This window comes from Mchenga conophoros, linkage group LG5 (genome assembly GCF_057382185.1).
Source record: "Mchenga conophoros isolate Kocher_MC1m ecotype Shallow Benthic linkage group LG5, M_conophoros_male_GT1.1, whole genome shotgun sequence".
Lineage (NCBI taxonomy): Eukaryota > Metazoa > Chordata > Actinopteri > Cichliformes > Cichlidae > Mchenga > Mchenga conophoros.
Window position 1 is genome coordinate 23,610,800 of NC_140530.1, and position 22,532 is coordinate 23,633,331.

Sequence of the window (22,532 nt, forward strand, 5' to 3'; positions counted from 1 at the left end):
GAACTGGTTTTGTGTAGCAAAGTGATTTTCCAAAGTGCACTTAAGAAACTCCAATCCAACCCCCCCCCCCCCCAGAAATTTAGAGCATTTGATATGCTCCTGTTTTGTCTGATGCTGTTTATCTGATCACCAGTCCCTAAAATCTTTAAACTGTGCAGTAATTATGTTAGATACATTCATTTTAATTCTAGTGAACTGGAATTTTTTTTTTTTCCCGTTTAATAGCAGGAACCATATCATCATTTAGGATTGATAGCACTTATAAGAGATAATGGCAGTTGGCATGAGCATGAAACCAGACTGTGGTTTTGGGGGAGGGGCTCAGAAGGGACTGGTGACGTCTCCTGGGTCAGGCAGATGCACTAATAAGAGATGAGAGACAAAGAGATGAGGGAAGGTAGGTGGGGAACTAAAAGAAGAACAAACTGCTTGTAGCTCAAGGGGTCAAATATACACAAATAATTGAAAGGGGAGTGTTATGAGATGTGGGCCTGCTCCAGAAATTCAGATAACTTATTTCCAATGTAAAACCTTGAAGTTTAAGATGGAGAACAAATGCAAAAATTGTCAATTTTGATGCGAAAGTCCGCAAAATTTAGAAACTGATACAAATTCAGGCTGGTTTAATTTGATTGTTTTAATGAAATTCAAACCCAGTTTGTATCTTATTTATTAATTTAACTTACAAATAAAACAGAAAACTTCAGGAAGGCAGATTTTCAAGGCTGCTGAGGGCAGCCAGGGGACCTGAGCGGTTCAAGTGGTTTTTCTGTGTAGAGGTCAGGTTCAGGTAGCTCATATCTGCTGATTGACACACAATCTCAGACGCACGACTGTAACAAGTCCCATCTGTCTGCTTGGAGTGACCTCTAAGTGTACCATCCAACAAGGCCTGAGCTTCAGACTGCTCAGGTGAAATCACACTGTGGATGCAAAGTTAACAGACATTTAATTAGGTTTCATTGTTCCTAACAAATTAATTTGAGGCAAGTTCTGAATCACTGCTGGACCTACCTTGAAGACTGCTGAGGAAGAGACTTGAAAACTTGCTGGTCATCTGGCATTTTCTTAAGTTTCTAATCACACAAAACAAGCAGCAGATTAATATTAAATTCAAAAGATGGGCTTTATCTGTTAAGACCCAGGACACAGTCAGGCTGTATCAGTGTAGGTAATTCAGTGTCAAAGACTCAACAAATATTAAATTATGTTATGTTAGCATTTAACATGCTACAGACCTCAGTTAGCATGTTAAAGTTCATGACAGCACAATCAGAAAAAAGTGAATAAATGTGGCTTGTTTGAAGAGGCTCCCAGGAGAAAGCCTCTTGAATCAGAGCAAACCACACAATGGAACAATGTCCTTTGGAAAGACGAGACTAAAGTGATGTTTGACGAGAATGTCCAGTGCTGTTTGGCAAAAACCAAACACAACTCATCAGCACAAACACTTCATACCAACTGCCAAGCACGGTAATGGAGGGGTGAGGATTTGGGCTTGTAGTCACAGAGTCAATCATTAAATCGTTAAATTTTGATGAAAATTTAACGATCTAAGGCCAAAGTTGGCAGAGAGTGAATTTTTCTTTTTTACCAAGGTGTATTTACGCAACACCTTTGAGGCAGAGCCTAATTATAGGTTTAGGAATTTCTATTTTATTAGAAAGGCTCATAGATCATTCTTATGATAGCCAAATAAATGGAAAACATAAAACAACATGGAGCATGTGTATAAAATAAAAGCATAATTAAGCACGAGTGGTACCTCAGCAAAGTGAAGCAGCTCCGTCTTCTGCAGGCTGAACTCCAGGACAGCGAGCTGGTTGGACATTTGTGATATTTGGTTTCCGAGTTTCTTGTTTTCGAGCTCTAAAAGTTCCACCCTTAGGATCAGAACGAACATGAAGTCTGGATTGGATGACTTATCATTCAGTAAATTTCAGTAATTTCAGTACCTGCATTTGGATAAAGAAGCTTTTAGACAACTGTCCTTCTTCTTGTGCTCCTCCTCGTTTAGCTGTTGCAGTAGCTTCCTCCTCTCAGAGAGTAGTTTCTCATTTTCCACAGTTATGCTTATGACAAGCTCCTTCTCCTGAGCATGAAAAGGAAAAAAGAAACATTTACCACCTTCAGCTTTATATCAGCTCCTACAGTCCCCCTTGATGAACATTTACAAATTTGGCTTCATCACTGAACCAATAAGACAGCAAACAGAAGGACACAAGTAGCAGTTTTCTTTTTTCTTTTGGGGACATAAAATACAGACTAAGCAACTGTAAAAAGACTCAATGTTACTGCTCCACCTCAAACATCCAAGTGCAGACTCACCTTTGCTACTGAATGACAGCACAAGGACAATTCTCTCTCTAGACTTTTTATCTTCTCATCACGCCAGGTGGTTTCATCTTCAAATTTCTGTTTGGCTCGGCAAAGTTTGGCCTTGTGTTTTTGCTTCATCTCGTGGAATTTGCTGAAGGGACATGGTAAAAAAATCAAATGCAAAAAGCTCATTTCATGATGGCAAAAGATGCCTACGTGTTACACTCTGCACAGCCGTTTTATTCCATTTAATTATAGTTGTCTCCTGTATGGATGAATGGACGTCTAATCATAATTACACGTCAAACTCATTGTATTTGTCACACTGATGTAAGTTAGGTTACCTTCGCTCTTCGTCAATGCAGTACAGGGTCTCGCAGATCTCGCTTTTAAGTGCCTCACACTCCTCTTGGGAGGACAGCAGAGTTTTCATTGCTTGTTGACAATTAATACACTCCTACAGTCCAAAATGAAAACATCAGCACAGACAGAATTTATTTTTATTTTTGGTGTTTACAGTTGGGGTTTTTGTGTTTGTTTTTGTTTGCCCAGAGCATTAAGTATCACCTTCTGCACATGTGAATTATTTATTTGCAGCTTTCTCTTTGAACTGAAAACATGAGCTAGGCAACTGTTATTTTTCCACTTTAGCACTATGACATGAAAGCAGGTTTAAATGTGTAAGCAGACCTGAGGAAATATGGGAAATTACCTTTTGTAGTCTGTTTTCTTCGCACTTTATCGTCTGTGGCTCTTCATCCGCTGTCACAAAGGAGTCATGTGACTGAGTGTTTACAAAAAGATAGGGATCTGCCTTTTTTTGTTTCAGCAGCCTTCAAACACAGACATGGACACACACTGAATATAAACCTTCATTCATGGGACTGTTTTATAGAAAATCCTGAGAGGTAGAAGGTCCAGGGATTGAATATCGTACATTTGATCCTGCAGGATGTCTTCACTGGTGTTGATATTTAGCACAAAGTTATCCACACTGGTTTGGGAACAGTCAACCTGCTGCTGAAGAGAATGTATCTAAACAGATGAGAAAAAAGATATAATGTATAATGTAACAGAAAAGGCTGTTTATTTTATTAAAAAATTATTGGGACTCATCTGAAAAAATTCTCCATGTTCTTCTAATGTCTCAATTCGTCACCAAAAGCCATCTCGTGAGCACTGACGCTATTTAAAAAAAAAAAAAAAAAAAAAATCGGCAGGCAGTTCTGATTGCTCTTAATCAACTTACTCACCCTGTACTGGACACAAAAAGATTCAGGCCCCGAGAATAGTTGGCGACCACGTGGCAACCACTGGTTATCAGGCAAAAGAGAGTACTATCTGACCAGTTGCAGGTGGTTGCTGGCAATCACTGTGAAATGAACTGCTAAAGCCTCAGTTGGGGTGGCTGTAGCTCAGGTGGCAGAGCAGGTCAGCCACTAATCAGAAGGTCGGTGGTTCGATCCCAGGCTGGCTGCATGCCAAATATCCTTGGGCAAGATACGGCACCAAGATACTAACCCCATGTTTGCCTACTGGTGGTGGTCAGAGGGCCCGGTGGCGCCTGTGTCCGGCAGCCTCGCCTCTGTCAGTGCGCCCCAGGGCAGCTGTGGCTACAATGTAGCTTGCTATCGCCAGTGTGTGAATGGGTGAATGACTGAATGTAGTGTAAAGCGCTTTGGGGTCCTTAAGGACTAGAAAAGCGCTATACAAATGCAGGCCATTTACCATTTATGCACACTTAAAAACTGGTCAGCAACGTCATTTGTCGTTGCTGATAAGTTGGTGAGCACTTGCTGGAAGTTGGTTGCTGTTGCCAGCATGAACATTGTTTGTGCTATATGGGATACAGTGCTGCACTGAAAACTTCTTTGTAACTGCAGGTTATCAGGGTCACCTGTGGTTTCTAAGACAGCCCATAACTACTCATGAAAAAGCAGGCAAACTTTTAATAGTGCAGCTCAAAACCTGTGATGGATACTGCTCAACCTTTTAAATGTGTTGGTTTGTAAAGCACAACTTTACTTTACTGGTTACTGGTTTGTCTTGCAACCAATTGCTTGGTGGTTAGGCAAGTGTTTGTAAACAAATTGGTGTCTTTCACAAAAACTATGGGTTACAGGCTGGTTGGGAAAAACCAGAGGCCTTGAGTAAGTCACAGTCCTGTTAACAGGGGTTCAGAATTCAGGGTTGTCACGTGGGTCATGCAGCTTTCATATATTTCTCACAAGCGCTTAGCAGGTGGTTAAAATATGTGCTGATAACATACAGACATGTTTTTTACTTGAAGACTTGAAGACCTAGCTAAGGCTTTCAGATCTCTATGAAACTGTATTTATTCTGTCTTAGTTACCTTGGTCTTTCATCCCATTGAATGCATGTATGCATATCTTTGTCTATAAGAGTTTGTGTGTGTGTATGTATCTATGTATCACATTGTCCAGTAGGGATGGGTATCGAAAACCGGTTCTTGTTGAGAACCGGTTCCCACTGTTTCAATTCCTTGGAATTGTTTGCCATTTTTGCAAACGATTCCCTTATCGATTCCAGTCGCCCCGAATGACGTCACCACGTTGCGGAGCGTCATTTACCTGGCAGCAAACGCGGCGCCTAAGCGGCTTAAACACTCAAAAGTTTGGTCATACTTTACGAGAACAGATGACAGCAGGGCAACTTGCAATACTTGCAAGTAGATATTTCATAAAGGAGGAAACGCTACGAATATGCAAAAGCATTTGCTCACAAAACACGTGCGTTTTGTGAGCAAATGCTTCCGCTCCAGACTCGTGAAGCTCAACCCAGCAGCAGCGGTAATGTTTGCACGTCCTCTCCCGTTAATGTGGCAGGTAAATAATCAACTAACAGTGCATATTATGTTAGCGCAATCTGCCTTATTACAAAACCTGCCTTTACTGTGCATTTAGGTGACCATGATGAGAGAGACAGACAGAGTCTGGCTCAGATGCTGGCAGTTCTCGCTCCTTTTAGGCCTGGATAGATGAATGTCACCGAGCAGTGACTAAGTTTGTGGTAAAAGGCTTGCACCCATTTGCCACAGCAGATGCCCCCGATTTTCAGTAAGTGAATGTGTTTAATTGTAGTCAGGTACATTACTGGATATTCTTGTGTAATTGCTACAGAATCATTTATGTTGACGGGTAGTTTTTACATTTGTTTACAATACAGGTCTCCTGAGGTTGCTTAATCCACCTTGGTAGAGGTGTGTTTTCAGTCCCACCTATTTAGCAAGATTACTCAGAAAGATTACTCAACAACTGTCAGACTGAGAGCAAAGGAAGAAACACATTAAATTTTAGATTTTAGATCTCTCTATTTAAAACTGTGATAAGCAGTTCGTGGACGCACTTTTCACATGTCATTCAAATCATCCTTCTAATTGTAATTTAGTATATATTAAACCTGACAGCGACGAAAGAATTCAGCACTTCTCTGCTGAAACTCTGTATTATAAACAGCAAAGGTTTACCTGTCAAGGTGTGTTGTAGCGCTTAGGTGTGTTGAGGTAACAAACTGCAGGGTGTAGGCAGTACAAATAGTGTAAACAAAAGGCGGCCTTTAATAGCTGATATGCATAAAGTAACAAAAAATATGAAGGTTAAAAAAAAACCCCAAACTGATGATTTGTAACAAAATCACATATGGGAACTGGAGCTAAAGAAAGTCAAACACTAGACGGCAAACTATCTTGAAACATACTTGAAACATCTTGAAGCAATAGACTCAACTATATGAAAAGAAATCAAACTCTCTGTTAGAATAATACAAAAGAATCGAATCGGGAATCTAAAACTCAAACTACCAAATACAAGAATAAAGAATTCACTCATTAGATTAAAAAAAAAAAGAAACCCAAAACTGAAATATAGACCTAAAGCTCAAACACCACATAAACCTTAAAGACCATGAGAGATCTTACTTCCTCCTCACAGTCAACATTTTTCTGTCATACTGGACATGACGCAATTAGTCAGCAACAGCTCCGAGAGGTTTTCTGACTCTTGCTGGGTGAAATCAGAAGCAAAGAAAGTCTTGTTTTCACAAATACACTACAGCTTGGAGAGCAACTGTTCGGTGTTAGACAGGTGTGTCACTTCCATGCAAATTACAGGCGACATATATACTTGTATACACTACGTACCTGTACTAAGTGTTTATATACTGAAATTACAACGTTAAGCATTTGACCCGTATGCTCAAATTGTTTGTGACCCATATATTTAGGTCAAGCATTATTTACATTTGTAAGAACACCTGTTGATGCACACAGGTTGTTTTGAGATTTAATAACTGGAAATAATGTGTAGGTTTGTGGCCTATTTTGAGCGCTTTGTGACATATGGTTGGTAGAAATAGGCCAATCTTTTTTTTTTTTAGTGTAAGCAGGGCTCTAGAGTGCGACCAATTTGGTCGCAAATGCGACCAAATTTTTCAGTGGTGCGACTAAAAATAAATATTTGGTCGCACAGGTGCAACCAACTGTTCCGGTAACAAAAAAAAAAAAATCTCTGTAACTCTCCGTGTGGTCAACAACAGACACACATTATGCCCCTATCGTGGACTAAACCAATCAGAGATAGTCAGGGGCGGGACCTCTCTGATTGGCCGTGGTCCAGTTGAAAGTGCAGGTGGAAGAGAGAGGTGAGTAGCTTGAATAAAGCGATATCAATTCATTAACGGATTCCACACAAAGACCCAAACACGGAGCGGACCCAACACATCAGAATCAGCTTCGTCTTTCTCGGCTTTCTCACCCGACGGCCTGAACACGGACACGCTGTCGGAGCTTAGCGATTCTTCGGGTCCGCGCTGTGTTTACGTCTTTTTGCGCTGATTCTGAGCTGCAGGTTTTGCCTCTCTCCAACCAAAATTCACCGAGCCTGCAGCAAAAGAAGCAGCAAACTGCGCTTCACATTTGATCAATGTCGTCATGAATTCCCTCTGACTTTTGCTGTTTTGCTTCCACCACGATAAAAATCACACTTCCTGCACAGCTCTCTCTCTCTCTGTACTTCAGGAACAGTTTCCCGTCTCAAATCTGTTTTCTGCATTATTCATTCGCTTATTACCCACCAGTCTAGCGTTGTTTACAGCGCTTTTTCTTTTTTCACTTAAATGACCTCGGACAAGATAGCCTAATTTCTGCTGTTCAATACTGAAGAAATTTAAATTTCTTAAAATTATGCAAAATTGCAGAATATTTTTAAGGTTATCTGCTATAAAAAGCCAGACCAGGAAAATCTCCTTCATGTTTTCCTGTGTTTTATTCTCAGTTACTTTCACACAAAGGCATCTGCTGTGATTTTCACAATTCTGATGAAGTCTCATGTGTATCAGTACTGATAAATGATCAGAATTATAATATTTCTGACTGTCTGAGGCTAAATTGAATCAAATCAGGACTTTGAGAACCGGAATTGAATGGATTATAGAAATCAGTGATGATACTCAGCCCTAGTGAGCAGCCTAGGCCTGAGAGAAGTGGATGTACTGTAGCTGTGGGTAATAAGAAAAGATGAAAAGAACTATTGATAACTTTTTTGTTAAGTTAAGGCCTGATCTGTCTGAAATTCATAGCCAGTGCTCTGACATGGTGCCATCAATATTTGAATGCTGAAAAAGCACAGTGTATCCAGAAAACACATTATATGCTGCAGTAAATGCACTGCCCAAGTGTCCCCTCTCCCCACGGCCTTTCAGCAGCAGACAGCAGCAAACAGGTCGTCAGAGGAGGCCAAGATGATGATTAAGTTTTTAACATTTTCTACAATATTGACAAAGCACTTTAAGCACAAGTTTGTTAGTTAATAATTTAGAAATTAATATTGTCTGTATGGACTTCCCCCCCCAAAGAAAGTGCACATGTAAAACTGCGGTGTTAAGCGATGCGGTTGAAAAATTTGAGTGTGCCTAACTTTTGTGCCGGTACGCCTAAATTTTTAAAGTTAGGCGTACCGGTGCGCCCATGTCAAAAAGTTAGTCTAGAGCCCTGGTAAGGGTGGCATAACAGTCATTATTTTTGACTTCATGAACTGACCTCAGCCATAAGCCTGTGAAAATGAGCCCAAAAATGATTGATGATAAGGTCTGGGAAGAAAGCCCAGAAAGTTATACAAAGAGGGTGTTGAATGTCATAAGAAGCAAAGTTGTGTAAATTGATGCACTGATTAAAGTTAGACACATTTATTAGGTAACTGTTGTAAGATAACGATTCAGAGACAATTGGGGAAATAGATAGAGTTTAGTATTGGAATCAAATACCAGGTTTTCTGTCTTTGCCTTTGTGTGTCTCTGTGTGCTGTTTGTGCTTATGTGTTGTCTTCTGTTCATTGTGATGTTCTGTTTTGTTTGCATGACGGTTTTAACTTATTAATATATTTACTTACAGTTTCCTCTTTTTCCAAAAGGCTTCTCCTCTCTGCAGTGAGCTTTTCTTGCAAACGTCTGCAGGTCTTGTTGCTCTGTACCAGCTCTGCTGTTGGAGACTGAAAGAAGTACAAAATCAAACTTTACATTTTATTCAAGCGCATCAATATGAAGAACGTAAATAATGAAATCTTTCTTTCTAGCCAATCTGTACTGACTGTTGTGATGTTGGGCAGACATAATATTCAGGTATTTGTAAGCTTGTGTCACAGTCCTGTGTAGGTGACCCTGTATTTTGAGTTTTGTACTTTTATTTTTTATTTCATCATGGTTTATGACTGCTAGTGTTTTGGTGTCTGTTTTGTATGTCTAGTGCTCTAGTTGTTCTTTGGTCTGTGATTTCTAGTTCTTAGGTTTTGTTCCTGTGCCCCTCATATGTAGTGTAGCTTTAGTTCTGTCTTCATGTCTATTTTCTTGTTCAGTGGTGTCTCATGTCGCAGTTGTTGTTGCTGTCCCTGTGCTCCGTACTTTCTCTGCTCAGCGTCAAGTACATGCCTCTGTGCCTGCCGTGTGTTTCCTGTTTTTATTCTGATAGTCCCTGTCCTGTGTTCTGGTTTTGCGTCCCCTTGTCTCGTTACCTCTGATTACTCCCTGCTGTGCTCTCTTTCTGTGTCTCATTCCCTCATTACTCCGGTGTGTATTAAGCCCTCATCGAAAGTTCAGGTTGCTGTAGAGCACCTTCGGGATTTGGTGGAACAGGAAATTAGCATCAAATGTGCAGTCGACAAATCAGCATGAACTGTGCGATGCCTTAATTAGACAGCTATAACCAATTATAACTATTTCTAATTATATTTTATAATTTAACACATACTGAAATAGAATAACACAAACAGTGCGCAGGATTTTAACACATCCTCTCTTAGAGTGAAAGCAAAAGTGATATTAGTGAATTTTGAATAGCTGTTTTGGCTATTGAAGAAATGAGGTGACAGTTTTACAGCCATGTGTTTAAGTTCATGTTCTGATTTTTGTTATTTCAGGTACCTAAGTGTTCTCTATCTGTTCCTCCCCCTGCCTGTGTGTGTGATTCCTGTTGTGTCTCTACTCTTATTTTCTGTGCCGGGCTCCAGTGTGATTGTCCTCATTGTCTTCACTGTATTAATTACTTTCAGCTGATATATGTTGCCCACCTGTCTCCTACTGACTGACCAGCCATCTGTGCAAAGATAGTTCTGTTTTTCTCTCTGTCAAGCTGTGTTATGTTTGCCCAAGCGCTGCCTAACCTTTCTTTCACGAGCTCATGTTTGCCCTCGCTCCTTTTCCCAGTAGGCTTTTGTTTATTTTATATTATTCAAACAGCAGTTAAAACTTTCCATGTCATACTCTCACTCCTGCATTGTGCATATGAGTCTCCTGCCAATGTAAACCCCAAATTTGCTGTTGCATTCTTAGTTGTGCATTTATGTAAGAGCAGTACCAAAAATAGCACAAGACCAGTTTAGAAGGTTTCAAAGCTAACTTCCTCCAAATGCTCCTGTCACTAAAATATGTATATATAGCATAAAAATGCAAAACCTTGAGTGAATACATCATGTTTAAACAGACTTACTTGAGTCATCTCTGTTGCTTGTTTGACTGGAACCTCTTTAGTTAGGAGCTCCTGTAAGGCTGCCTTCAACTGCTCTGCTTCTTCTTGCAGCGACACAACCTAAGACAAACACACATACAGTAGACAAGTTGTTATTTCACTATTCATTCATTCATGTTTGTGTTATTTGATGCTTAAATAATTAATTAGCCGATCTACAAAATAAAACACACACACACAAACCAATCCTCACAGGGGCCTTTATGCTACATATATTTGCATAATGTCTGTTCTGCACATGCAGTTAACATGTAAGTGCATGTACCTCTCATGTACTTCATATTCAGCCGTGAATTAACAGCAAAGTCGAAATGCGAACTGAGAACTTTGCTATTTTGTTTTAATTTAACTAAATTTTGCTGCACAGAAAGTAACAGCAAATAAATCTAACACAGTTTCACAAAGATACAGTATTGCACAAAAGTCTTGCCCCAACCCTCATTTCATTATATTTTGCTTCAGAGAAGTGAGAGCTCCTTGTATTTATTAAAAAGTGGTCCTGAGCAATAGTTCTCCAGGTTTTCAGAAGGTCTTTCAAAGTTTTTCTTTAGACACTGGCTGCTTTTTCACTCATTTTCAATCCAGTCCTTCAACCTGATCCTTTTTCAGAGGAATGTTTTTTTGTTTGTTAAGCTGCTTAATGCTGACTTATGAATTAGTCAAATTCATAAGCACAAAACATGCACCTAACTTACAGGATGAACCACTATTGTGCACACACATAACAGACAACCTGCTACTTTGTTCCTAGCAGCCTGCTGGAAAAACACATAATTTATTCCCATTTATTGCCATGTCTTTAGTTGGCGAAAGAAAACATAGTTTGAAGGCATAAAATAGTATTTTTGCATTAACAAGGTGATTGTTGGTCAAATTGTTGGTGAACTCTTGTGTGGTATGTATGGAGAAGGTCAGGAGAGAGGTACAACAGTGAGTGTCTACAGCCATCTGTAAAACATGGTGGTGGTAAAAGACTGCTTCATATAAGGCCAAAGAGTGGTCATCCATCCATTCGCTTCCGCTTATCCTTTTCAGGGTTGCGGGGGGCATCGGAGCCTATCCCAGCTGTCTTAGTGCGAGAGTTAGGGTACACCTTGGACAGGTTGCCAGTCTGTCAAAGGGCTAATACACAGACAGGAGACAACCAATTGCACTTGCATTCACTCCCGCATTCACACCTATGGGGAATTTAGTGTTTCCAATTAACCTATCCCCACTAACTGCATGTCCTTGGACTGTGGGAGGAAGCCGGAGTACCCGGGGAGAATCCACGCAAACACGGGGAGAACATGCAAACTCCACACAGAAAGACCCCGGCCTGATGGTGGAATTGAACTCAGGACAGCAGGCAGCACAGTGGCACAGTGGTTAACACTGTTGCCTCACAGCAAGAAGGTCCTGCTCGTGTATACTTTTTCTTTATATGTATGTGTGCTTCTGTGACATGCTGCTCCTGGACATTCATAGCTGCTCTGTGTAGTTTGATGCGAGTATATGCTTGTACATAGGGGTACAGTTGTAAAGAGGAAGTATAGGATCTATCACTGCTGATTAAAAATAAATAAAAATTGAGTTTAAAAAAGAAAACATGGTGGTGTTTGGTGGTTTAGAGCTGTATTAGAGCCACTGGTGTTGGAGATCTCGTCCAATTTGATGGAAGCATTAACGCAGAAAGCTACAGTCCAATTTTGATGCACCATATAGTGCCATCTGGAAAGAATCTGATTGGCAACACCTTCATTTCTCAGCCTGATAACAATCCCAAACACATTTCCAATGCAATAAGCGCACACTAGGATAGAGAAAAAACACAGTGAAACACAGTGCTCCCCAGAGACCTCAGCATTATTGAAGCAGTGTGGGATCATCTGGACAGAGAACAGAACAACAGGTAGCCGACATCCAAAGAAGAGCTTTAAATGTCCTTCACGAAGCCTGGAAAACTATTTCTGAAGACTACTTAAAGAAATTATAAGATGCCTTGAAGAAGCGGGTATAGGCTACGTTGAAGAATAAAGATGAATTTCACCTTGAATTTCAAGTTTGTTACAATTATTTTTGTCTTTTACACCGTATATACATGTATGTTTACACATTTCAATAAATTACTGCACCTGTTTCCCAAAATCTTCATTGTATGTTTTTGTAAATTACTTTATTCTAGCTGGTCTCTTACCATCTGCTTCAAAGAGGTTTTCTCAGCATCCAAGGAGCGAACCCTATTCCTCAAGGCTCTGATCTCGAGGTCCAGGCGATCATTTAGCTCTTTAGTCTTTCGCAGTTCCACCATTTCTTTAAAAAAAAACAAAAAAGTACTTATTAGATCAGCGGTCCCCAACCTTTTTTGCGCCATGGACCGGTTTATGTCAGACAATATTTTCATAGACCAGCTTTTAAGGTGTCGTGGATAAATACAACTAAATAAAACCAGTACTGGTACCAAATAAAAAGAAGATTTCTTCATAACACACAGGAACAGACCCAGGGAAACAGAGTTAACAATAAAAACAATTTAAAAAATAACGCTAAAAACCCTGAAAACCATGAATTTCACACCCGAGTCTCAACTCTTGCAGCCCAGTACCAAACGACTCACAGACCTGTACCAGTCTGTGGCCCAGGGCTTGGGGACCGCTGCATTAGATGATGATAATGATGATAATAATAATAATACAACATGCTATCACTGTTATCGTTTTTATTTTACTTTAAACACTTTGAAGGTCTACTTAATAAATGCGATTAAAAGATTCATTTCTATTTTTTAAAGACTGTACTACCTGCTGTACTCCACATTTCTGAAGCTAAAATAATGCTCCAGCAGTTTAAATTTATTGGGCCAAGTCTATTATACAAAACACTGATGGCCACCAGCGCTACCCCTCAGCATACTAGTAGATGCATCTATGTTGTAAATGGAAAAATCCTAAGTCACTTCCTTCTCGAGTTATCGTGTTCGCAAGATTTTCAGAATACTTAAAATCTGAACTTGAACTTATCTGAGATTTTTAGGAGATACACGCGAGGCATGAATCTGAATACCCTAACTCGGGTTTCAATGCCACCTGCCCACCTGGCAGGATGACAACAATACCCCATCAGGCTTTTACATGTGAGGGGTTAATAAAAGCTGTTTCCTTGCTGATCTGCGGTGGAGGGAAAACTAAAAGAAGGGGTTTTATTCCAGTTCATGAATCTGAACTGTATGGGGCGTGTAAACCTGCTTTTGTCTTCGTTTCACAATTAGTTCTTTGAAAACTGTTGTTTAGAATGCAATTTCTTGGTAGTGGCGAGGTGTGTTGTTGGCTCAGCTGCAGCGGATGTGCGGCGCAGTTTCAGGGGAAATGTGTGGCGTAAGCTGGAGCACGGATGAATGCTGAATGACATTTCACCAAAGAGCCACTATAAAGCTATTATAACAACCAAAGTGAATCACAAACTGTGTCTGGCTATCTGTTGGGAATCCGTAGTGGCAATTTTGTGCTGAAAACATGCAAAACAATTCTCACCATATTTCTTCAGCTTTTCTACCTCCTGCCGGAGCTGCTCCACCTCCTGCTGTGCTGATTGCAACTCAGGCTCTGAAAAACAACATAAGCTAGAGTAAGCACACACTCTGAACAAAGTTGCTGGTTAAGTTTTGTTACAGGGGTGCAAAACTTCGGTTTTATTTGAAGAGTATGCTTATGTGTTATACAAACAAGGCTAAAAATCGGTTCCAGATTTAGCTAAATGTGGCATTTTCTTTTCAAGCAGTCATGGCTGATTATTTTACACTAAACGAAAATAGGACTGAACTTTGAGGTTGCATGCTTTCTACTAGTTTCATTTGACATACATATGTATTCAGAGTCAAATAAAACAAATCCATCTTGAACTGTACACTACAGAATAACAAGAGAACAGATCTAACCTGGCCATGAAATAGCCTGTTAGCCAAATGTCTAGTTACTTTTGAGCCTATGAAAATCTTGTAGATAAGTTATAACTGCATTTGGAAATGGGCGATTTATTGATTGATGTATTTCTTTCTTCTTCTTTTTTATGATGATGATGTGCGTTGAATGACCCTCTCCTTGTATGTGTATATTTTCTCTTTTATCCCAGGAGAGGCTCTAATGTGAATGAAATAAAGAATTCTGATGTGTTACTCACAACAACCAGTGTATCACACAGTACTTGTTAATTTTTCTTCAAATAATGCTTTGCTTGTGTATTGTTAGTGCAATTATTTCCCAGAGAGAGTATTTTTTAATAATTTGTTACATTACTTTTACATGAGATGAGCTGTCACATACTGTAATTACCAGTAAACAATCAAGCTTAGACTACACCTCCCCACGTGACAGAAACTCTATCCTGATGAGGAACATATAAGATCTTCTTTTTAGTGTTTAATCATTAACACAAAGTCGAGAACAATGCCAGTGAATCTTGTGAATTGTGGACGCATGGACAGACAGACAAAGGATGATGAACCTATCACCTTGCCATAAATTTACTGGTCCTTCAGCAGGATGAGCAAAAATCCAGCCCAAAAAGCATTTCACAAAGAAATGTCTGTGAAGGTTCTCAGTCATCCAGGTCATTGTAGTCTAAGGAGCCTGGAAAGAAAGGCATCTGGACTTCTTTAAGTTTCCTTGAAGACGTTTCACCTCTCATCCAAGAAGCTTCTTCAGTTCAAAGAGCAATTGGTGGAGAGTCCCAGATTAGAGCGGGTGAAGCTGGTTCTGTTTTCCAAGGAGCTTGTAGTCATTTTCTGTGGTTTGAAAGACGAGTGAAAGAAGCCATCTATGTCCACTGTGAACGACCATCTTTGAACAGAGGCGGGGGTTTATGAGACCAACTGTCTGCCATCTATAAACCAGTTTTTAGATCCCTTCCCAGACGCCTTAATGCCCACTCACATCCTGGGACATTTGACCTCAGTAAATCACATGATAGGGTGTGAAAATGGGTTCACCCGAAACCTTGGCTGATTGTGAACCACACCTGTTTTCACACCTTGGCTGATGTGATTAGGTAGAGGACACTCCCATAGGGCTTAAAATCTGGGACTCTCCACCATTTGCTCTTAGAACTGAAGTGAAGACACTTCTCGGATGAGAGGTGAAACATCTTCAAGGAAACTTTAAAAAGTACGGACGCTTTCTTTCCAAATTCCTTAGACTTCACAAAGAAATGCTCAGCCACAATTTCTCCACTGTAGAAAGAGGCGTGGGTGGAAACGGAGGCTGTAATGCTGCATGCCTGACTGCTTATCACGCCTTTGTTACCTTAGTATTTTTCCTCTACCATACACACAAGCTGAAGCCAGCAAACTATAGTGTAAGTGTGCAAGTAAAAACATGGTTTTTTTTGTCTGTTTGTTTCTAATCCCCCGTCTTGCAGATGCCTAAGGATGGCATGTAATGCAACTAACAAGATAGCTGCTTGATTTGCAATTTAGTACGGTAATTCTGAAGATTACCTGTGACTAAATTAACTATACTTAGGAGTGTGCTATACCAAACAAGGTGGTACTGCAAGGACAACATAATCACCTCAGGATTAAGTCAAAGTGAACGTCTATTCCAAATTCAAAGAAATTACCTCAGTGCATTATTGCAAAATGTCCATGAATGGGAGGGACCAAATGCCTCCAGGAAAAGCTGCATTTAGCATATCCATATAAACACAGAGACAATTGTGATGGCAAGCCACCATGAGAAATCAGTTTAAGAATGACAGCCTCTTTATAAATTGTTGATTAATATCTCTCACCATATGCTCTCTGGGTCAAATGAGCAGACTCCAGCTCATCAGTCAAACGCCGGATCTCATTGTGTGCCATTGCCAGCCGGCGGGAGGCCTCCTCCAGGTCCCGCTCCAGCCGGGAGCACTCTCTTCCCAAACTACTTTCCTGGCCAGCCAAAAATCTGGCCTCAGCCTGCGAATACAACACGCATCAACTTACTGCATGTCCAATACAGCAATAACTGACAAGCTCTAAAAGGAAGTAAGCAGGAGCAGGAACATATAGCGTAAATGTTTAAAGGTCCATGCAAGAACTGGACACCTTGAGAAGTGCAGTGGGTCAAGATGCATCAGTCGGGTAGTATCTTGAAATTCTTCTGCCATGCAAATTTCCTAACCTGTGCTCAGAACAGAGCTAAATAACACTGGAACAGAAAATAAGAGTTTGTAGTTAATGTGGCGAGTGGCTAACGTGCAAGATCTTTATGTTTACACATTATACAAAAACTAAAGTCAGCATCAGTTCCTGAGAGCAATCTTAGTGTTTGTTAGTATTTAAAGGAGATGAGCGAACTAACGACATACATACAGGAATAAAAGTATGTTTGTTCTGTGAAGACTTGAGTCCAAAGAGTTTTTTCCATGCGCTCTGCCCATGACGTGGTGCCCCCTTGTGGGCAGCCTGTGGAATAACATTTGAAGACAGCGTCACAGACTAGGAAAACAATATGCATGTTGGCCATATGAGACTGAATTTGTGATGTTCTTCCTCTAACCTGGGATACGCCGGTGCTCTTCACTTGTGCTCCTGTCCCCATATGGTTGGCTGTGTTTCCATCACCCGTCAACTTGTCTGTAAGCTCGCTTGTCTCAAGCAGGGAAGCCCTCTCCACCAGGAGGTACGCCACCTGCTCACTGGGGCTGCTGTGAATCAACTCTGTGAGACCCTGCTGGTACAGCATTTTAGCCACCTCGCTTATCTGGGCATCTGACAGAGGAAATCGGTGAGGGGAGTTGATTACTCACGAAACTTGTGGGTAATCAAGTAAATAGAGCATGTTTAGGATGCTAAAAGAATAAGAAAGTAGAGTCCTTTAGTGTATGAGACTAAAACATCTCTGTCTTTAGAAATTTATGGGTATATACCATCCAATAATGAGGAAACACTACATTAATTCTGCTCTTGGGTTACTGTAATCTGCATATTGTGTAGGTAAGAATTTTTCACACCTTGAAGTGATATTAGGCGCCGCAGCTGCTCCTTAAGGTGATCATTCTCATCTTGTATCTCCTGAGCCAAAACATTTTTGTGCTCTGTGAAGAATCTGATCTGCTCCAGCGACTTGCGTACCTTACGCACAGAAAGGACAGATAACAGACTTTCTCTCTTATCGTCACATTCTGATATCTTCAGAGGGGATACCTTACCTCCGCCATTTCTGCTAAGTGCTGAGAGCGGTGGGTTTCCAGGTCTCTGGTCACTTTGCTGAGGCGGCTCGTCGTGCGCTGAAGAGCGCGCCATAGCAAACACAGCTGAGCTTCCTTTGAGGAGTCAGGAGGAAGACCTTCCTCTTTACACCAAGCAGAGATCTCCTCCAGCTGCTTTTGGTGACAGTGAAGGCAACATGTGGCTGAAAACTCAAAACCAATAACACCACGTTCTGGGAGATTTTTACTGTTTCCTGCTTCTTGAATTACTTAAAGATAAATTAAGTATATGATAAGTTATTGTTTTAAAAGTCATTTTTCAGCCTGAGGATTGATGCTACAAGCTGCAGAGCAAAAACGCTGCAACAAAAGAATGAAGTTTGGAAGCAGACGCTTATGCTCCAACACAAGACCAACTTCATTGTGCATCACTAAAGCCTGATTTAGACTTCAACACAACATAACCTCTGCGAGTGTCCAACTTCACTGCCTGCATTTATGCTTATTATGGACACATTGTAGGCAGTGGTGGTCCTAGCCTGTTTTGCTCCCCGGGCAAACACTCCCTCTGGCGCAGAGGATTGTACATTAACATAAAACGGTTGTCGAAATTCACCAGAGAAACACACACACACACACACACACACACACACACACACACACACGAAGAGAGAGAGAGTATGCATTGTATGCAAACAGCTACCAAACAGCCATCATAATTCGTCATACAATGAGAACAGGACAAATCAACAACTGACAACGTTTGTGCCGGTTTGTGCTGCTTCTGTTTTGAAGATATTAATGAAAATGTAAAGGTCAAACCCCCCTCCCCCCCACACACACACACACACACACATTAATGGAATCAAACAAAATTGATGTGAAACGTTTGTGCTGGTTTCCATCTGTCACGGCAGGTTAAGCCAATGTGTTTGGAAACAGGACCCAAAAGCAGATACTGTAGGAGACAGCCCACTCAGCCCTCACACATCTGGACACTATAGACTCATACTTTAGGATGCCGTTCATAGACTTCAGTTCAGCTTTCAACACCATCATTCACAAACTAGATCTGCAGAATCAACCTTTTGGGATTTATTTGCCTGGATGATTAAGCACGCATCAGGACATTATTTTATGAATATCTTTAAAATGATAGCAGCACAAACGTAGCACAAACATTTGATACCACTTTTGTTAGATTTGAAGAAGGTGGGGGGCCAACTTCACTCACATGTGCTCGAGATCATTGTCCTGTTTTATGATCCACCTGAATACAAACTTTAATGGACAGATGTCCTCTGTCAAGTCTCTGCTGTGTGGCAGGTAGGAATTGAACCAAAAGTGCATGTACTGTAAGATAAGGTTTAAAACTCAAAACAGCTTTATTTTCGACGCCTTGCAAAAATGACAAACTAAACAAATTCATGAGCTAATTATCAGGCAACAGGTGGAAGGGCAGCTGACACTAATCACGGCTAAATGAGACAAGGGAAGCAAAACTGAACATAACGTGCACAGGGTACCAAAACAAAAACAGGAAGTAACAGAACATGAGAACAAAAACATGGGCTTGACTCTGAGACAGAAAGGTAAACGAATATAGAGACCCAGACAAAGACATGAGAACTGACAAGAACAGCAGATAAACATGGAGACATGACTGACACTGAGACCCCCACAAAGACACAACAGCTTGATGCAGAAAGAAGACAAAACACAGAAAATATAGAAGTCGTGCAGAAGATGAAACATAGATGAGACTGGGACAGAGTGGAGAAGGGAACTAACATCATAACCAGCAACCAGGACTAGAGACACAGAAACTCAGAAAGACAAATAATTAAACTAAATATCATATAGAGACTAGAAGATAAATAACATCACATGTCCAAAAGAATCTGATTTTATTTTATTTTTTTAAATCAGACACAGGGGCCGTGACAGCCTCACACTTGACTTTAAAATACACTGGTATACATGCTGACTGGTCCTGTGGCTGCAAAACAAGTCAAATCATCAACCGTCCACCACTGTTAGTATATCCATGACACATTAAAGAACAAGGCTGGCAGAAGGAGAAAGAGAAAGATTTCAAAGACATTGAAAACTAATGAGAGATGTGTCTACAGACCTCAGAATAACTGCCAAGACACTCATAAATGATTTAGCCATGTCAGGAATTACTGTTCAAAAGAAGACAATCAATTTAACCCTGCACAGGAATAATCCACCAGGTCACTGATTAAGAAAAACTCCACTTCTGCAGGAGAGACACTTTCAAATCAGACTAAAATAAGTAAGGACAACCTGGAGAAAGATTATGCAAGCATGTCCTTTGGGCAGACGGGACAAAGCTACAGCTCTCTGGGCACCGTGACACTGCTTATGTTTAGAGAAAGAAGGGAGTCAGAAGGAAGCAATACCATCTTCATGGTGAAACACGGTGGTGGGACTATTATGCTGTGATGATGCTGGAATTTTTTTCTGTATTTTATTCATCTTTAGGCATGAAAAGCTTAATAAAAATACTTGAGAAAAAAAATCTGAATCCTGATTCTTTTTTATTCATGATGTTTTTGTCATAATTTATGCATGATAGGGTTAAATAACAATAATTACAGTTACACACTACATACATCTATAGTAACATTAAACGACCAGTGGGTGGGTGGGTATGGAGTGATACGTCAGTGTCCAATGTAGTGGTTTATGTGCAAGTATACCATCAACACTGACACAAATGCAAGATAACAACCTTTGAATACCTCTCCACTGTAGTGACCACTATCCGTGAAAGGGTTAAGTATCCATTATGTATCCATGTAAAGATTAACTTTGAGATTAAAAATCTCTTATTCAAGAGAGTTATAACATAAAAGTTCTATAACTAAAAAAGTGCTATAATCTAATTGTAGAAAAAAACATACAACCAATTCGTAAAGCGCGTTGATGTCTATTTACCAACATTAACAACGATATTAGACCTAAAACAAAAAAATTGAGCCCTTACTGTCGTTCATACTTTCATTTAAAAAAAGACACTGATGACACAAACCGCTAAGCGGAAAACACTCAAGAATAAGAACAAAGTTTTGAAGCAATGAGACACATTTTTATCAGTAATCGTTGTAGCTGTAAGCTTTCTGTGCTGTGGTTACACCTATTACATAAACGTCTGTTTCATCCTGTGCAGACAACTGGCATTAAACGGAGTGTCTAGGCTGAACCGCATTTTCTTCCTCGCTGTTTCTGTAGTTCAAAAACCTGACATAACTTAACATTACCACAAAAAATAACTAACTTAGAATGCATGCGCGTTAGTAGATCAGACTAAACCTCTTCCAGACACTCATGTTGAGTATTTTCTGAAAGTAAGCTGTTTTAAAAGATTGATAAAGTATGTACGACTTCTATATTTGGTGTCTGCAGTTATATGGAAACGTCCTAATAAGTTGGTGATATTTTATTTTCTGTTGTAATGTAAAGTCGCAGGTTTTCGCTAGCTAGCCATGTAGTGTAGTCGCTGCGAAGAAAAGTTAACGATACCTCTTGTTGATCCATTTGTCCTTAGGTGAAGGAAAACAATTAAAAAAAATCCCAGTCTCACGTTTTAACTCTCATTTCACCGCGGCCAAGCGAGCCGTCATTTGTGAGCCGCGGTCTAGCCAGCCGCCTCTTATCCGCTGCATGAATTGTGTGCGCTTCTACACTAAACTTTACGGCAGCGCCTGTTCTCCTTCATTCCTGGTCGCAAACTTAGAACCGCGTACACATACACGTGCGCGTGCGTTCACAAATACACGCGCGCGCACACATTGCATCGGGTGATAGTTGAAGTCAAACTTTCAACACAATCCTCCTCTGGGCCACGTCTGGGCAGACTTGGGCAGACTTGTACTTGTCTGGGCCAAGTTTAATTTCTATCAGCTGCAAGATTCCACATCCTTGATGGCTGATTTCAAAACATATTCCTCCACTGTACCTCTGGGCCAAGTTTCATCTGAAACCGTTTTCATACTCCTAAGAAATTAAAGTACAAGTCTGCTCAAATTTAAAAACTTTAAAGGAATGTGATAACGTAATGTAAGAATTTCTTAACTATTGTTCTTTAGTTTGGCTTTTTGTATATTAGAATGGTTGAGACACATTAAAAAAATGCTGGGTTATTATCTTAACTCAAATACTGGGTAAAAGTCGTTCGTAAGTTGGGTTGGTGTGACCAAATATTATTCAAAAGTTATGAATCAGGAGTTGGGTTGGTGATGTGCCGAGTTCTTCAATTCACTCCACAGCTTGACTCTGTCGGGTCATAGGTTTGGTAGCTTTGATCAAATACTGGGTCAAAACTTTACCCAATTGTTTGGGTTGAAGACAAGCCTCAGAAGAAGCCACATAAGTTTTCACAAACTGCAATTTTCAACTAGACTGTGACCTGATCACATATCACTGGACTTCTCCACTACTAAGAAATAAAACATGGTAAGTAAAAAGTGAATTCTACGCATTTGAAAGTCATAAGGTCATTTTTAACATTACAATTAACTGGTTTATTCTAGAACTTTACCTACTCGCTAAAGGCCTTTTAGCAGATAACACCAGCTAGCTTGTGATGAAGAAAAAGCAATTTTACTTAAAAATGTTTGATATCGTCTTTTAAAGTTAGTTTTGAAATGAGGCTGAGGTTGCTCTGTTTGACAAACCATTTAGAGATCACCCTATCTAGAACAAATAAAATATGAGATTTGGTGTTGCATTTGTGGGGAAAAGGTAAAAAGAAAAAGAAAAAAAGAAAGAGGAACAGTCTATCTAAACTAATTAATTTAATTTAATTATTTAATGTATCCTAAATGATCTATGTTGATAACATCATATTGTATTTTTAAATTTAAAAGGCAATGATAATTCATCTCATTTAGATTAAAAAATAAAGATAGATTGCGCCAATACTTTGACCCACTTTTTCTAGACCCCTTAAAGGGGCGCGCGCATATCTGCACTTAGCTGGCTTGCT

The 22,532-nt window shown here is 40.1% G+C and overlaps 1 protein-coding gene across 4 annotated transcripts; it reads right to left on the minus strand.

The window, feature by feature from the left end:
• Nucleotides 1–654: 654 nt before the first annotated feature.
• Nucleotides 655–21,211, minus strand: LOC146574584 (uncharacterized). 4 transcript variants are annotated; one of them, XM_085274360.1, is made up of 18 exons: nucleotides 21,068–21,211; nucleotides 17,519–17,689; nucleotides 17,321–17,441; nucleotides 16,867–17,078; nucleotides 16,680–16,772; nucleotides 16,118–16,283; nucleotides 13,864–13,935; nucleotides 12,531–12,646; nucleotides 10,316–10,414; nucleotides 8,724–8,822; nucleotides 3,257–3,354; nucleotides 3,032–3,152; nucleotides 2,664–2,776; nucleotides 2,329–2,470; nucleotides 1,956–2,092; nucleotides 1,766–1,883; nucleotides 1,015–1,076; nucleotides 655–923 (listed from the first exon to the last, which is right to left on the minus strand). In XM_085274360.1, the coding sequence occupies exons 1-18, from the start codon at nucleotides 21,080–21,082 to the stop codon at nucleotides 704–706; spliced, it is 2,175 nt and encodes a 724-aa protein (XP_085130486.1). In that variant the 5' UTR covers nucleotides 21,083–21,211; the 3' UTR covers nucleotides 655–703. The 4 variants fall into 4 exon arrangements, 3 of the variants coding, with proteins under 3 accessions (XP_085130486.1, XP_085130485.1, XP_085130487.1); XM_085274359.1 differs by having other exon boundaries at nucleotides 17,519–17,692; XR_014892482.1 differs by having other exon boundaries at nucleotides 848–923; nucleotides 1,766–1,869; nucleotides 17,519–17,692.
• Nucleotides 21,212–22,532: the final 1,321 nt, after the last annotated feature.

Bases quoted from the DNA above. Each gene is read 5' to 3' on its own strand.
- LOC146574584 (XM_085274359.1), bottom strand. The intron at 12,647-13,863 runs GTGAGAATTGTT...TTTTTTTTAAAG, and splicing joins AGAAAAGCTGAAGAAATATG to AAATGGTGGAACTGCGAAAG. The intron at 1,884-1,955 runs GTACTGAAATTA...TCTGATCCTAAG, and splicing joins GCTTCTTTATCCAAATGCAG to GGTGGAACTTTTAGAGCTCG.